At 38.6% G+C, this 18,760-nt stretch overlaps 1 protein-coding gene across 5 annotated transcripts in view; it reads left to right on the plus strand.

Moving 5' to 3' along the window:
- The window catches only part of GRID1 (glutamate ionotropic receptor delta type subunit 1), a 941,602-nt gene that overhangs the window by 787,306 nt on the left and 135,536 nt on the right, over positions 1 to 18,760 (plus strand). For 4 of the 5 annotated variants that reach the window (XM_018558342.1, XM_018558345.1, XM_018558344.1 and 1 more), the window contains one exon: positions 17,594 to 17,695. In XM_018558342.1, the coding sequence (XP_018413844.1) occupies positions 17,594 to 17,695 (102 nt within the window). The remainder of the gene's footprint in view (positions 1 to 17,593; positions 17,696 to 18,760) is intronic. The other variant, XM_018558343.1, reaches the window with a different exon arrangement.

Below are 18,760 nucleotides of genomic sequence, written 5' to 3' on the forward strand. Positions count from 1 at the left end.
AGATCTGTGGGAAAGGTATTTTCCTCCCATGAGATGATGTGCATGGTCACATGTCCTACTCACATGTCTAGTCATATGTGCCAGTAATCCAGAAACTAATAAGAGAGCTTATTCTGCTTGTAATGACATGCAGTTTCAGTGCATCAAAACATTTTTAACATGTCAATGTGTTTTTAAGTGTAAATAAACTGTTTTCTTGAATAACTAAAACTAGGTATGCACAGATACCAGTATCAGTATTGGTGCCAATACAGAGTATTTAGGTGAGTATCTGTACTCTCCTGAATGCTCCGATACTATTCCCAATACCCGGAACTTACGGTATCAGGAAGCCAGGCTGTGAGTCATTACATGCCGCCTGGCTTCCTAACTGGCCGAAAAGCTGGCTCCATGCTCCCTTGTCACTTAGTGGCAAGGGAGCTTGGAGCTGGCTTCCTGGCCAATCAGAAAGGCGGGCAGCGTATAATGACTCGCCGCCCAGCTTTCTGATTGGTTGGAAAGCTGGCCAATCAGAAAGCCGGACAGCGAGTCATGACTCACCCAAATCTTCCTGATTGACTGGGAAGCCAGCTCCCTGCACCTTGACATGGTGACGAGGGAGCATGGAGCCGGCTTCCCAGCTAATCAGGCAGACGGGCAGCGAGTCAATAAATGCCACTCGGCTTCCTTAATGGGACTTTCGGTATGTGTGAGTACCGAAATAAAATATAAATTATATTGGTGCATCTCTGCTTAAAACCTAACCCCTGAAATAAGACCTTAACACAACTCCTTACTTTCTAAACTACATACTTGACTTATAGTGTTTTAAGTTTTGAATCTGCGCTTAATGGATGCTCTAAAATGTCAATTAAAAGATGCTGCACTATAGACAACTGTGTCTAGAAGGATGTTATACCAGATATACAGCGCTAATCATTCAATTAGAGGTAAATTAATCTAACTCTGTGATAACCTAGAGACCTGAGTAAACCCCCTGAAGACGTCGTAATGACGAGACGGGTAGGGGAGGGTCTATCATACGTAATGCCAAACACGGAGGTACAACTGTTGTACTATCCAACAGGCCGGCTGAGACTTTGTTACTTTTTAAACTTATTTTAAATAAATGCTTTTTGGAAATTCTACACAATAAGGAGCCTTTTCTTTTTGAATATGGAGAAAAAAGTGTACACTGAAGACGCTGCAGCACTGTGAGTTATCAAACTAATGCCTTTTTGGCTGTTTGCCACAGCCAACACATTGCGGTGAGTGTGCACTTTGGAGGGGTGACGTCTGACAGTTACATGATCTCCAGCAAATCTCACTAAACCTTTCCTGGAGGTCCCACTTTATTGCACAGATTGATGGGAGATACGATTTGGCACAGAGACTTTTGGGTGGACTAATCACGGTGATTTCACTATTAACACCTAAGGGTTATCCATTACTTTGTTTATAGATGACTATCCAATTTTTCATTTATAAGTGTTTGTATAACGATTGATGGTTATTAAGGTTGTTTATTTTGCACTAATTTTATAGGTGTTCACTTTATGCATTTAATTAATATCAATTCAATATTTACACTTATCACTATTAATTGATACACATATATGGATATTGTGGTATATAAGGATTGAGGGACAGGCATTATTAATAGTACTAGACCCACATTTCTATTGACACTTATGTTGTTGCACGAGGTTAGCATCTTATGCATAGAGCGGCCTCCACTTATTGATTGATTTCACATATCAAGTTGTTCACAATCAGATCATGGATTTCTAGATGGAATATCAGAAGATGTATACACTTTATTAGGTTATCACAGAGTTAGATTAATTTCCCTCTAATTGAATGATTAGCGCTGTAAATCTGGTATAACATACTTGACTTATACCTTGCTCCATAAATGTTAACCCCTAAAATAAGCCCTTAACAGCTTACCTTCCCCAAAATGTAACTCCTCACTCACTGAACCCCTATGCCTAAAACTAACCTAAGCTAAGTTCAAACACTACCTACTGTAAGGGTCCACTATTAGCACATGCATTGGGGCTGCGCTGGTCATTTCCAGTGCAGACCAAATGTAAGACAAGGCAATTTGCCTTATTATGGACAGACACATTTTACACCACTGTGTCCTGGTGGGAATGCAGTGGTGTGCATTGAAAAAAATATGACATGCCTTACTTTTTTTCAGCACAGCTGATTTGATGCAGGACATACACCTTGCACCTGTGCCCATAGAACTTTATATAGAAAAAAGAAAAAGTACACTGCGCGATGTGCAAGGATCAGAGCAGCATCGGTGGTGTTGGGCACATGCGGTGGTGTAGGGCACCACACACCAGACGCTGTGCATTATGCACAGCGGCTGGTGTGAATGGACCCTCACGCTGCATACTTGTCACTACATCCTCTGGCTGAAGCTTCTGCATCAGTAGCATGTACTTCCCATGCCGAATGCATGCAGCACCAAGATTCCAACACCAAAGAAATGGCTTTGGGAATAAAAGGTGCCGCAATATGTATTTATATACAAGATTTATAATTCTCTGCTACAAGTTTTGGAAGCCTCAAGAATTTTGTGCAAATGAAGACTTTGCTTTCTAAGCCTTGGCTTGGTTACCACCCTAATCCCACAGTGAAATGTAGGTATCCCCATTATTGTAATATTCCTGCATTTTTAGCTTTTCTTTCCAAATTAATTATACAGTTTACATGTTGGAGAAAAGTTAGATTTCTTGGCAGAGTTGTCAATGTTTGATGTACAAATATTTAAGTGCCATTATTAAATTCCTAGTTGAAAGCAGGTAACAAGATTGAATATAGGTAACGTAGTCTGGCTCAGGAGGATTTTAATTCATGATGATTTCACCAGTGAACTGCTGTAACAAAGATGGCATATATTAAAATGTGCTTTAGGGATTTTAGTTATTATAAATTACATTCTTTGAAATCTCATTTAGAACCAGGAACAAAAATGCTGTGGAAAGCTCCCAGGATTAATTCTTCCTGAACAATGCACTGTCACTGATCACTCTGTAAAGTAATTATGCTAAATTTAATTATAACACATTTTCAGTACACAAAAGTGACTGTGCCCAAAAGAGATTTTTATTAGACTTGCAGAAAGTGTTTAGAAAAGCGCTGATAGCATTGTGACTTAAGTTAACATTTTCAGAAAATAACAGACTACTGCACTTTTGGAACCAGTGTAATAGGGAATTGTTTAAGTCCCTTTAATAAATTGTGGATGTTTTCTTCTTGCAATGTTAAATGTAAAATAAGGGCACTTTTCATGTGAATTATTTTAACCTTTGATATAATAGGTATTGGTAGTTAAGTTGGGCTCCCTGTGGAGTAGCTATATCAGTGTATGGCTGCAATCAGTGTAGGTGTATCTCACCTTCCACCGTAACCCATCGGTGGACAAATTTAACAAAGGACCCATGTATAGAAATGTTTGCGCACACATACCACTAAGCCAAAACAATTATTATTCTTAACAATGGGGGCCAATGAGAACGGAAAATATTTAATCTTGCTGAAAATAACTATCATAGTGACAAATAACATATACAATAAAGTCTGATTGCAAGTAAAAGTTTGCGCTGATCTCCTCTACTATTTTGCAGCCAGCATAAATGAAACGATATACAGTCTAAAAGATCAACAATATTTAAAAATGCAGCACTTGAAATGCCTTGAAAAGTGGGTACAGGCTTTGGGAACAATTTGGAACTACTGCTGGGAGTGAATCCACCATTGCCCATGGGAGACACAGACAGGGATAAACATCACTAAGCGAGACCTGACCTCTGTTGATCTGTGGGGTCAGTTGATCTGTGAATGTCCAGGTTGTCATCATAGATTGGATCTGATGAGGATTGATGTTTACATTTTAAAGCAGAGGATATTATTGGCATTTCTAGCACTGCATTTTTTCCAATACTGTTAACATATACAATAACGTTTAGTATATTGAACCTTTTTTTGTGAGATAAATAAGGATTCATTAGAAAATGTGGCTTTCACAGCTAAATGTACATTGCGTGAAACAACATTCTGTGAATTAGGCAGTTTAATGAAAATGTTATCATGAGATAAAATGACAAATGACGTTAAAATAACTCCTCTGTCTCTGTGAATTGAGCCTAATCTGTCATGTCATGGAAGTATCGTATCATGCCATCACAGCAAATTGTGTAAATGGTCAAAAGAACATATCACACACACTGCAATAACCAACTGCAATAACCAGCAACAGCACATTATAGCATCCAGAAAGACTATGTTAGACTGCAATCTCACATTGTATCACCACCAAAACTGTACCAGATTTTGCTCTCACATGATATTAGTTAGCTGACATTTATCAGACTCTCACATCAGATCTCTCAGCAAGACTGCATTCTCACATTGTTTTTACCCAATAATAGAATATCATTCTACAATATCTCACTAAATCACCCAGCAAGTGTATATCAGACTTTAAAATTACATTATACCACCCAGGAAGATTATATCACACAACAGTCTCACACCATGTCAGTGTGAGTGTAACAGACAACAATAGCATGTTACATCACTAACCAACATTATATTGTGCTGGAAAGCAATTTGCTAGTAACTTCAAATTATATATAAATACAGCAGTACAATATAACAAAGAAACTAACCTCTAGCATGTTTCATAATTATCTACCACAATTTCTCATCATATACAGCTTCCCTTATTTTCAGCATTTCCCAGCTTCCTCATGTGCTATCTATACAAAACCCCTAATGTGCACTCTTCTCACATTTAGTCACCACCAGCCCCACTAATGTGCACCCCCCGCATATTCAGTTACCACCACCACCCCCTAATGTGCAGCCTTCTCATGTTCAGTCACCATCAGCCCCACTAATGAGCAGCCTCCTCACATTCAGTCCCCTCCATATAATATTCAGCCTCCTCACATTCAGTCCCCTCCATATAATATTCAGCCTCCTCACATTCAGTCCCCTCCATATAATATTCAGCCTCCTCACATTCAGTCCCCTCCATATAATATTCAGCCTCCTCACATTCAGTCCCCTCCATATAATATTCAGCCTCCTCACATTCAGTCCCCTTCAATAATATTCAGCCTCCTCACATTCAGTCACCACCAGCCCCACAAATGTGCAGCCTATTCACATCCGGCCAACTCCATCTCCATTAATGTTCAGCCTCCTCACATTCAGTCACCTCCAGCCCCACAAATGTGCAACCTCCTTACTTTCAGTCACCTCCAGAGCCATGAATGTGCAGCTCCCTCAGTCAGTCACCACCAGCCCCACTTACATGCTGCCTGCTCTCATTTGTCACCACCAGCCCCACCATTGTTCTGTCCCCTCACATTCATTCACTACCAGCCACATGAATGTGCAGCCTCACATTCAGTCACTGCCAGCCTCACTAATTACCAACCACGAAAAAAGGGTTTGTTCACAAAGAAGCTGAACGATTAAGCCAAACATTCGACTAATCCTTCAGCTCGCTTCAGCTGTGGTAAGCCTTCCGTTTAGCTGAAATGAAGGGCTGCTGTACAGGCTATTCACAATGCACGAAGGCAGCCGAAGCACTCAGCTGAGCCGAAGCATATACGTTTGTCTCGGCTGAGCCAAACACACAGCCGATGCGGGGAGAATGGTCTGCTGAAGCGGACGTTCTCCCCTGGGTCCCCCCTGGAAAAGCACCCTCTCAATGCCGAAGGCATGTGGCCTGGTATGGTGCGGGGGGGGAAAAAAAAGGGGGTCTATGTTTTGGGAGGAGGACTCCACAAATTTTTTTTGTTTGTTTAAACTGTCAGTTTTCATTCTGTTCGCTACCTCTGAGGTAGCAAACAGAAAGACTGAGCCTAATGCTGCAGGGCACTATTCATTTTCTGCTGTTTGGCCCCTATGAGAATAGGGGTGAACAGCAGCGAGTGAATTGCCAAACGTTCACCTTAGCAGATCCAGATGTTGGATCAGCTGAGGCAATAGGCTTCTTTCCTTCAGTTCAGCCAAATGTGCTGAGGCTATTTAGCTGAACCAAAGGGAAGTTCAACTTACATCCTATGAGGTGACCTTGTACTACATAGTTTGTTGGTAACTATAAAGCAAATTTGAATGTGTGTGGCCAGCTTTAATCCAGCACTATTTTTGATTATATTGATTGTTGTACCATACTTATGAATAAAATTGCATTTTTAAAATAACTAAAACCTAACTTGTAGTTTCTCAAGGTAATGAAAAAGTGGACAATAAAAGCACAAAGTGATGCAGTATTTTTATTTCCTTATGCTCGAGCTCAAGCTGTGAGGAGCAGCTCAGTACTGGCTCAATAAGTCATCATATAAACACATGTCATCCATTATTCTGTCCAGACTGAGTTCCTGTTTTTATTCTTAGTCCACTGCTCTGGACTCCAGCCTTGTTATCTTGCATCAATCCATCAATGTTGTCCACAATCTGATCCTTATAGTGAACTCAGTCTGGCAGAGGATTTTTCTGGAATAGCAGATTTATTATAGCTGAAAACAGAATATTTTACCCACTTTCTGCTGGAGTTTCTTTGATGTGTTTTGTCAAGGGCCTATGGCATACTCTAAACTCATAATATCTTTATTTTCTTAACTGTTAAGCATCAGCTGCTCTAAGACCTAGGGCAAAAAGCTTAATTTTGGCTTCCATATCAAGTTTTCTCAGAAAACCAGTACATTTCCATATTGAATTTGATACAAGGTACAACAAAAGAAGATAATTTTCTGTCTTCAGCTGCAGAGAGTGGTAAAAGACAATTTAATGACATGATCACTGTTCCCTTTATTTAAACACTAAAACTAGACTAGCCTATAGATTTCAAGTGCTCTATATTCTGTGAGCAAAATAGCCCACATAGAAAGGTTTGAAAGGCATCTAAAGACCTATAGGACACCTGTATGGGGTGAAATATGAAAGCTGCCATTAACTTTTTTTTCTGAAAATGCTGGTTACCTGGCTCTCTGGCTTCAATACCTTCTTAGTCACTAATGCGGCAAACAAATAAATATTATACTTCCTGAGATCAGAGACTCAGAAAGTTTTGAAGCAAATGTATAAGAAAGGCAGGCAGATAATTTGTCCAGAAAGAAAAGGCCAGTGCTGATGTTTTTACATACTTCCCGTGGTGCAGTTTACTTTTAAAATGGTGGCCCGATGTTCATAATTCCAAGCACATCTGGAAGTTACTTTTATTGAGTATCTATATAGAAATCCATATTCATATGCAAAACTGATACTCCAGCAACTTTATTCTCTTGCCAGTTACTGCAACTCAAGATAAGTCTGTAGTGATGTGCTATTACTCATGTACATCCTATTGGTGCTCGTTGATACAAACTTGGGAAGTAATTTTCTGTCTATGGACATTGGTTGGAATTTCCCCCAACTGATCACTTTGATTACTAAGCTGCAGAACTTCCCTCTGGTTTTGCTAGTGGTACACTGGCAGAAGTAGTGACAGTAGTGTCAATGCTACTGTCAACCGGTGGCAGGAGGGGTGAGCTGTTGTAGGGGAGGAGTAGAGAACAAAGCTTTTTCCTCCTCTTTTCTAGATCCTCTTCTTGGCCACTGAGAACGGGAGAAGGAAATCTTGGCATTCTCAGTTTTGGAGGCTTGCAGTAAAGGGAAGTGAATGGGGTGAGTGGGAGACAAAATGAGCTCGAGATATTGTCACGCCCCCATATTGTCACCTGCCTTTGCGTTGCCTGTGCATTGTTTTGATTGGCCATTTTTTGTTTGCATATTGTCCTGACCATCCTTTTCCTGCCTGCATATTTTAACAATTGCTTATATTTTGCCTTCATAGTGTCATGAATACCACTGTGTTGCCTGTGCATTACAAGAATTGCCATTTGTAGTGCACATATTGGCAGGCTTGCCATTTTTTGCTGCCTTGGGATCCTCAGGCTCACTGAAACTTCCCAGGATTGTGTAACACTTTCTACTGAATACTGTCTTTGTTGACCAGGGGAAGCAACCTTTTTTATTCCTTTATTGCAACCACACTGTAGGGAACTTTTATATTAATGAACGCTAAATCTTATATTGCTGTCATTTACTGCTTCCACTGAATGTCTATAGAACAGATAAAGTTTCTCCCATATGACTAATCACCTAGAAGAAGTGACATAAATAAATATTTAATATTTGTCTGTCAAAGGAACTGAGCAAACACTAAATCAACAGAGAAAAATGTGCTCTTAGTAAGCACAGATAAAGGTCAGTTTTACCATCAGCAATAGATTTTTAAGGTGTTGAAAATATTATTATATTATGAGTAACGTGTACTTATAAAATAAAACCCCATCTTTGATAATAATATATACCACTGCCATACATCTAAACTCCAGTTATGAAAAAAACCAAAACTAAATTCATGAATATCTCAGAAACAGCTTTTAGCTATCAGTAGCAGCCAATCAACATGGATGAAATTAATGGGCACTTCCATATGTAAAAGCATTACAGCTTAGGAAAGGCTGCCAATTTATGTGTAGTGGAGAGTGATTGTGTAATAGTGTAGCTGCCATTAGAAGAAACATTTAACAATTTAGCATCGGTTATCGTTAGGAAAAGAAACAACAACTCTGCAGTGCCGTGTACCCAGTATTTTAGGTACAAATGTCAGTGCCATTTTTTATGAGAGATGAACACCAGTCACCATGCTGATCATCCATTCACCGAATTGCCAGAACAGGAGACTGGAAACCTTAGTTCTGTAACTCAAAATTACTAGTCGACTTTTTTCTAGCTGCTACTTTTTGACTCATGAAATTGTCCTGCAATGAGTTCAAGAACTGGCAAGTCTTAAGGTGGCCACACACTAGTAGATTTTCTGTCGAAAACCTTTTGTTTCTGCCATGAACCCTTGTTCGATTATACTTAGACTTCCCCATCAAGCATAGTCAAATGTCAATTTTGGAAATCATTAATTAGCCATACTAACCAATTTTTAAGAAATGACGGAAAACAATTCCTTTTGCACATGTGCTTTGTTCTTGCTAAGATTTTTGATGAACGAAAACCCCACTGATTCATTGATTTGTGTCAGAGCAAAAATCTCCAACCTGACCGATTGAAAAATGTTAATCACAATATCAAAAACAAAAATTGGTGATGTACCATCAACTGTTTGATTTGCATTTGAAAGACCGTTCGTGGATGATTTCTGAATGAAAATCTCAGTGTATGGCCACCATTAGTTGAGTGTGCAGTACAATTTGTCCAATCATTATCTGGATAATAGAAGCCCTCAATAAAAATAATACCCTGTTTTGCCTCTTTTTCTATGCGTCACCATAGGAAGGAGTCCCATAGTTGCACCTCATTACATACTTTTTAGACATTAGCTTTAATTTGCTACTATCAAGGTGACTTGCTTCCAACCAAAGTCTGCCTGTATTGCCTCTGATTAAAACCATTTATATAGCTGTAATAGTGTGCCCGTTGTTATGTAGTAAACTTGTAATGATAAAAAAATTATAAAGCCAAAGCATCTTTGTAGCTTTGGAAAGGCTGTGGCATTGTCAAACCTCCTGTCAGGATTTAATTGTTGTCTGTGCCCCACCTGAGTAGTATAACCATATCTATCTATCATGTGATTGGGCATCCAAACCCCTACAGAGGAAATCTTCCAATGGGACACCTTTGCTGGTGACAAGTGTCTGAGAGGATTAATTTCCCTTTAGATAGATTTTCTTTCACTTCTTCTTCTACATCTAGAACAGAGAGTAAATGAAAATCTTTGCAGACTGCAACCACAAAAAAAATACTCTGTCTACAATTAACATAACGTTTTTTGTATTACTTAAATGTACACCTGTCAAGAAATTAACATGTGTCATGTCACAGTAAAATTTAATACACATGCACTAAAAAAAGTCAGAGAAAAGTTCAAATTCCTTATCTCTGTATCTGTTATGATTCAGTGGGGCTAATTTAATAAAGGAGAGGGGACTATTCACTTAGCAAAATTAGTTTTTACAAAGTTAATATTTACCTTAATAAATAAGGTTGAGCTGTGTTCACTTTCAATACCCATGTGCAAAGGAAATAAAGAAAAAAAAATGATTTTTTTTTCTTGCACATGATGAAAGAGTGAAGTAGAGCTTCACCCTATTTCCTCTGCAAAGTGAATGGTCAATTAATTTAGTAAATCAACCCCAATGTCTCAGAATGACAGACAACCAGCTAGCACTTTCTGAAGGTGACATCAGCAGTAGACATGTGCGATTCGTTTCGTTCCGAATCGAAATTCGGACAAATACAGTGGCTTTTCCTCTATTCCCCTAATGACTTGTTTCTCCTAAATTATTGCATGTATTTTTGATTTAGAATATATCATCAGGCATTGCACTTTTAAACAATACAGATATATAATGCTAAAAAGAACAATACACTAGCCCATATCACCCAATTACAAATTGATGTTCCTTTGTCTAGTTGAATTAAAACACACCCATTAGTAACCACGTTATTGCACACTATTATCCTCTACACAAGTTTTTTCAACCCTTTCTGGAAATGCTGGTGAAATTAATATTTGTAATATGAAGTTCTAATATGATATTGTGCACTTGTGGATTTCCCAGTTGTGGATCTTTTTGAGGTTCTCTGCAGTACAGGTAATTTGTTATAGCATCCATCTACAGATATGTGAAGTAACAATTCCTTTTCTATCACACCGGGACCACACATCTCTGTGCGGTTTATTTCAGTTGGCAGAATCTCAAATTCCCTGAGCAGTGCTGGCACTCATTGCCTATTGATTTCTGACCAGTGTGACTTCTGTGCGGTCATAATTTTGGTTGCTAACTCAGACTTTCTAGCAGCGAAGGGTTTTATTATTTTTTTAGTCTTGCTAAATGTGTAAACTTCATACGAATTGAAGGGAGGAGAAAAAAAGCTCTCTTTAAAAAACATCATGCAGGTGCGCATGTGTGAAGCTGCCAGACGATGGTCATACACTGACTCTCCGGGATACTAAAAGCTCAAAAACAAGGAATCAAAAGCTGCCAAGATCATCCAAAAGGCTGCCAAAACTCCTGTGTCTCCTTAGTACTTTTTAGATGACTCTGCCAATTAAAAACAAATGGAGGGGCGTTATAGCTTAAATCCCACCAAACTTCCTATGCTATCTCCAAGATGGCAGTGAAAACCTCTCATGCAGAACAACAAACAAGATCCTTGGCAGTTGACTCTGGTGCATCTGAGGATAGCCATGATCCCTTTCCTGCCTTTTAGGACACAACAATGTACCTGTCACCTACCTCTGAAACCCTCCACAAGATCAAGGAAATAGGTCTCCAGATGTGAAACTTCACCACTTCCACACATATCTTCTTCTGAACTCTGTTTTAAGGATATTCTTAAAAGATTTTCACTGATTTTGCTCAAATCACTACTGTTAATGGAGAAACATATGGCCTCTTCTCCAAATTCTACAGTCAGCAGTAATCCTTCAAATTAATATTTACTTATCACAATGCACTGCATCAGCAGCGTACATCTTAAGAGGTTCATCCCTGCTTTAGGAAACTAAGCCTGCAACTGCTATCCAATCTTAGCCCCAACCAGTCGCCAAACTCTGAACATCCGGAGGGGACAGAATAAATTCACAGTTGCTCCGACCACACAGATATGCATATATTATTGCTCCTAAATTGTCCATCTGGTCTCCACTGGCTGATGGACAGTGATAAACCCCAAGTGACACTGCTCATATGGGTTTCTGTTGCTCTGTGCCATGGTTAACCAACTTTTTTGCTTTAGGTTGTATCAACCTTTATGTTTATGGTTGCATTGCCCCTGGCCCCTCCCTTTTCATGTATTGTGGGCCCTTGTGAGTCATTTCAAGCCTGATGAACGGGGCCCTGTGTGGCCCCGAAACATTGCATCTGTGTAATGACATTCTGCATCAATAAATAGAGGTTTACTTCACTTTACTTTTGTGTGCTTGTGACATCTCTAACAAGTTACAGGTGAAACTCGAATAATTAGAATATCGTGCAAAAGTAATTGCAGTAAGTGCTGCAAAAGGGGCCCAAACCAAGTACTGAGTACATATGCATGCTTGTACTTTTCAGAGGTTCGATATTGTTCTATGTACAATCCTTGTTTTATTGATTGCATGTAATAATCTACTTTTTTGAGGTTGTGGATGTGGGGTTCTTGGGGTTTTCATGAGCTGTAAGCCATAATCATCACAATTATGACAAATCACGGCTTGAATTATCTTGCTTTGCATGTAATGAGTCTATCTCATATATTAGTTTCACCTTTTAAGTTGCATTAGTGAAATAAATGAACTTTGCACGATATTCTAATTATTCGAGTTTCACCTGTATTGTGGGCCCTTTAACAGGGAACATTATGGCCAGAGCTATGCTGTTCCTTTCCCACATGCTTACCACTTTGCTTTTAGAAACCCACTTGGACCTTACTGGAATGGTGGATACCAATTGCAATGACACACTCAGCAATGACACACTAGTTGGATACCAATTGCAATGACACACTCAGGATCCAATCCCTAGCCTAGTGACTGAAGCACCTCCAACTCACCATCAACGGTCTTATTAGTGCTTTTACTGTCCTAAGTGGACATTTACACTCCAGCACAATACCTTGAGAACAATGCTAAAGCATTAGGACCAGGACCTTTGGCTTTTCCTATGCTGCATGTTGTACATGTAACTGGTCCTTCATTATGTGTGCATCACTAATCTAAGCGGTAGTATGCCACTACAGTTTATAATCCATATTTCTTAGCAACACTTTTGCCTACTGTCTCTGACTTAACCTTGCATTATATTATTGTTACACGTCTGCTTTGTTTTACTTATAATACTGATATTGAGTGTACTTGTTGATTACCTGGAGGGGAGATGTTTTCTGCCATGTTTAACTTTTCTGTACAGACTACTTGCAACATCTTTTCACCCCTGCATTAAGAGGGGATTTGTTGTTAGACACCACAGCATTGTCCGATTAGGGGCTTACATTTGTAGGTATATTCTGCTTGGCCATGATACGGTCGTTAACTACATGACAATCCTGCTGAGAGGTGATAGAGATGTCCTCCCTTTTACAAGAGAATATGAAATATGTTTTCATACAATCACTTTGCTATATGTATCTCTTATTAAATCATTAATGTACTATTGCTTGAGCAGTGCCCATTCTATTACATTAGAGGTAGGTGTTCGCACTATCCCATGAACTATATATGTTATATACTTTTGATATAACTAGCTCCACAACCTGCCAATTTTATCCATGTGACTGACATCTGCTTTTCCCCTCCCCCTCCCATCACCCTTTTCCCTACCTAGATAGCCAACTAAAAGCTTCTGCTTTTAGTTGTGTTTATCTACTGATTAGCAGAAGTGCCTGTATGTCTTTCCCTACAGTACTTAGAATACTCCACACCTTTTGGTGCCAGACCAAAACCCAGTAATACACATTGTGATACACTTTTTGTCATAACACGTTTATCCATGATCATGCGTTGGTTTGTTTTTCTTACTTGACAATCTCTATCTTTCCTTTTCATGCCTTTGCCTTTTACCACACCTCCTCCCCCTCACTCCCCACCCCAATCCGTGATGTGGTTCTACCTAGGTGCACATATTTAAGTTACCCAAACCTCCAACTACAGTTTTTCTTCCCCACATCCGACCATGGCATTTAACTCGATGACCATTCATGCACAAGACTTGAACTCTCCATCTAAGCACAAGATAGTATTTAATTTTCTCCATGCTAAATAAATTGATGTGATGCACATCCAGAAGATGCACTTCCCCAAATCTTCAGGCCCAAAATATTTTTCTTTAACCTTCAACCAGGTTTTTCAGGCTTTAACCTTAACAAAATGGCGAGGGGCACCAATGGCTTTCAGGAAAGTAAAACCTTTTCAATGCAGCAAACAGATTGCTCACCGGCAAGGCCATTATCTTTTGCTGCAGGGCTGTTTGCAGGGATCACACTCATTATCCTTACATACTATGCATTAATATATCACAAATATCCTTTCTTTCTCATATAATGGTACTATCTTTGTTTCCCTGGTCTAAACCAGAACCTTTCAAGCATACAATGTGCAGACCACATTCTTTCCCATAAACCCCCATTTTTTCTTTTCCCCCTCTTCTTTTATTCATCTACTGGACCTTCCTCCCTCTCCCCCTCCCTTCTTCTATTTCTTCAGGAGCTAGAATTTATACTGTACCACAACATAAACGTTTTCTGTATCATTCGGTTACAAGCCAATGGTATATCCCTTGTTAATGGCGAACTGAATGTGAATACTGTTCTTTATCTTTTCTTTGTATGACTTTTTGCAAAAACCAAATAAAATATTTGTGAAATTAAAAAATGTATGAGTATTTTGTCAAAGCAAGGCTTATGACATTTTGTGACTTTAGGAAACTTCAGGCATTGTACACCCATGATTAGAGATTAATTTTCCACAGTTGGAGATTTGTCATGTGTTGTATGATGTGTTATCATCTCTGGTATACATATTAAAAGTAATCAATACTTAGTACAAGTCCAATAATTGTTTGTTTGTGTGTGGTATAGCGCAGCTCTTGTTTAGACATTTTCAGGACCTATAGTCTTTGAGCCTCTGGGATTGTTTGTGAAATCAACCTCAAGTCTTCCCATATCCATATTTCAGAACTGTCACAGAAACAGAGCACAAACATGTTATCTGTAAGGCTAAACCAAGCAAACCCCTTTTTCGAAGGGTTAGAATCTCTCTGAAGATTATATTATTGTATTTCTCCATGATGGGAATATTTTCCTCAGTTCCTGTCCTATGGACACTTCCCCACTTGATCTACTCTATCTAAAAGATTGCTTTGTAGGCAAAAGCAGAGACTCCATAAATATTATTGCTTACAGTATTTACAAACAAAATGGCAGTAGAGCAGCCAATTAAAATATTTTTTTTTTTACTGATCCAAAGGTAACTAAAATCTGATTGATTGATGTAGGTTGCTGCACATTACACATGATCCTTACACTATCTCTCTTAATAACTCAGAAAGTGCACTTGGTTCAGATCTGCATTTTCAAATCATGCCCTGAAAAAAAAAATCTAAAAGCTGTGGATCATCTTCATACCTTTCTAAAGCCAACATTTAGAGGTTTAACCACAAAAGCAGCAAACCCCTTTCAATAACTTTAGCAAATATTTCTCCAAACCCAGTGATTTATGAAATACCTACTACAAGCAGTCAGTTAGACATTGAGCTGTTTGATATGAAGAGATTTAGCAGCTACTGAACTAATATCAGACTCTGATTGTGGTGAAGCTGGTGTCCTATGAACTGCAATTGGTTTAATATACAGATGTCTTATCCAAGTTTTCCAGTAAATTTTTGCTTACATTGACTGGAAATGAGTTTTCTGGGACTAAATGTATAAAACAGACCAGCAGTCATATGCTGACCTGTTAAGTCAAATCAAATCACAGCCACCAAACAACTGGCATTCAAAGTGTTGACACATTTGTGCAGAAATAAAATTATCTGGAACAAAAGATTTTATGTGAAGGCTTTCAAGTAATAGTATTTTATTGTTTTCAGTCCCCCTTCCACTTGTTAAAACCCTTTATTCTTGATCAATGGAGGAATTTCCCATCACTAAAATAGAGCAGCAGTGTGGATTTATGGTTGAACTGAAATACAGAAAGCTTTAAAATTATCTTGACATTTTTGTTTCCTTTTTGATGGGCTGTTTTGCTGGGTGCTGCGTTGCTTTGTTCAAGAAAAGGGGATATATAAAATATTCTGTTTGTAGTTTGGAAGGTTTTTATTTTTTCCTAGCACATGAGAGATGACAGCTATATTATTTTATTTTAAGAGATTTCAGAAAAAAAGTAAATAGAGAGTCGATTGTGTTATAGCAGCTGTTCCGATACACATCCAAATGATGCAATTGGTTATATGACATGTGTGACACATTGCTTCTGCTGAAAAGCAAACTTCCATCCTTAAATATTACCTGCTCCAAGTACATTCAGCAGAGCAGTGTATTGACACGAACAAAGAGAAAGCTATAACAACCAATGCGGTTTCAGTTTACAATAGCTAAATCAATAAAAAACAAATGCGGATTTGCTTTAAAAGGCTTTGGATTCTCTTTACCTTATTTAATAAAGAAAAGGTATTTACTCTTTCTGGTTCCAGGGCCATGAATCCATCCCTGTGCACATGTAAACAGGCATTTTTACAGTCAGATCCCCTACAGCTGCTGTGTCTGCAGTCTATCATTGATTTTATACAGTCTGTGGCCCTGGCTGCACAGATTACTTGGGACTCCTGGGCACATATCTCATACCTGTATGGCCCTCTGTGGATGTGTGAATGAGCCCCTATTGTCTTCAATTAATACAGTTCCAACAGAACAGATAATTTTGCATGTAGAGGAAAAGTGATCTAATTTAAAAAAGAACTCCAGGCAAAGATGTTCTTAACTATTCTAGTGGGGCTACCCCCACACTGCAAAAGTTAAGTGCTCATTTTTGTCTAGGTGCTAAACGTTATACTCATCCGAACCGCTGAGCCGGCTGCCTGCTGCAGCATTGGAATATTCCCCAGCACCCTCTATACATGTTGTATAGAACATGATATTTTAGACCGCTGCAGAGGAGGGGGAGAGATGCTTCAGGGACTGGTCCAAGAAAAAGCAGGCTCAGAGGATCAGGTGAGAATAACGTTTTTTTTCATTAGACAAAAAAATGAGCAGTTAACCCTTGCAGTGCAGGATAGCCCCACTGCAAGCATTCAAAAAATGTTGCCCAGAGTTCTGCTTTAACCAATTATCTACTGATAATATATCCTTATAAGCATATCCTTTTCACCACCTTATAATTGAAAGATGTACAACAAGATATGAGTGCCTACATTTGCTGCTGCAGTTTTTTTGCAAGTAACTATATAAAACTCCAGCTTAAACACAAACACTTTACACACCGCTTTAATTGCTTGGAAATGGTCACATTTTGGTTTGTGCTTACCGTATTTTCTACTAAAATCATTTGGAATTTGGCGATATGTTTCAATATGGATTGGCAGTATACCTGTACTATTTCAATTCAATTCATTAAATTTATCTTCACAAGAAACGGAGCAAAATATTCTATTATGTTCAGCGGTTTATTGTTGTTTTGTAATGGCCCACTGTTCTTCTTACTGAAATGAGTACATTACTTGTCCTGTAGTCAGCCTTATTTCACATACATATGCATTCGCTACTCTCAAATGCATTAAGCATTACATTGGTGCAGGAATATTTACTATGGCATGCGGAGTTGATGTCTTTTGTTTATGGAACATGACACAGAAATAATACAGGTTATTTTGGGTACAATGAGTCTACATCTATTTACATTTTCTCAGCAGCTTGAGAATAACTGACATGACAAGTTTCTGTTTCCGAGATGCCGCTGTTACTCTGTTTCCAGACATTGCTGACATTTTTTTTATTGTTCCTAAGTCTTTAGCAATGCTATTTAAAAAAATGTCTTCTGCTATTGTTTCAGCTGGCAACTTGGGATTCCTTAAGAGGCCTTAATGGAAGCTTGCAAGAGAAGCGACTTGACAATGACCTACAAGGATTAACGCTGAAAGTGGTGACTATCTTGGTATGGTACTGCAAAACACAAAACAATGAAATGTTTCCTTTTTCATGTTGTGCAAAATTTGACAGTGATTTTCCCTGTGTCACTTCTCGGCTATGAGAGACTACATAAAATGAGGCAATAAAAACTGTATTTTGTACTGTTTTTACGCTTTAACAGAAGTCATACTTTGTGCAAACAAATAATCAGCCTTATATTTCCTGGATTGATATGCCCAAAAGTGAAGATAGTATATACTGGTGTAGAGGTATTTTTTTTTATAGCTGCCAATTGCACATTGTGTGTGCTGTTCAGAAAACAAAAGCCAAGCATGCAGCTATATTAAACACCTCTAGTTTCATCCTTTTGTTAATTGTTAACTTTCTTTCTACACATTTAATTTCAAATATGACCATATGAAACAAAGAGGCATATAAATTAAGAGTAGACAAATCTTGGCATTCACTGCTCATTTACCTAATACATCCACGCTAGTTATAAACATCCTTAGTGGTGGGCTCTGGGGGCAAATGCAAGGGGGGACAGTTAGAAATCCAAAATTCCCATTTGCAGCATGTCTGTGCTGCAGTTACTATTATGATGGGGAGTCTTCATAGAAAGCAACGGCAACTCATTGCCGCCCCCCCCCCGTGAGTGGTAAATGTAAGAGAATTGAGCCTGGAGGCTCTAACATTCACCATATTATAAATATATATGAAATATATACTGAATGATTCAGTTAAGAAATTCACTGTGATCATTTGTAGCTTTAAACCTATACCATTTTTAATTATAAAGGGTGCTACAGAAGACATTAACTATTCATCATCGGCTCCACAGAAGTAGTCTGATTAGTCTGGTGCACCACACTTTGGTGTTTTCAGGGCAGACATTGGACCCCAGAGTAGTGGGAACATTGATTTGTAGATAGGCTGTAACAGCAGTGATCTCTAGCAGTATCATGTAACATATGCACTGTGAATCATGACTGCCTCCAAATGATCCTGTAGAACAGTGTCCAACTATTTTATTTTGTAAGTATTCAGTCTATCACAGTTTTTCTGTAGCATTACATCAAATTAATATTAT

The sequence above is a fragment of the Nanorana parkeri genome, unplaced genomic scaffold (assembly GCF_000935625.1).
Source record: "Nanorana parkeri isolate BGI_ZX_2015 unplaced genomic scaffold, ASM93562v1 scaffold333, whole genome shotgun sequence".
NCBI classification, from domain to species: domain Eukaryota; kingdom Metazoa; phylum Chordata; class Amphibia; order Anura; family Dicroglossidae; genus Nanorana; species Nanorana parkeri.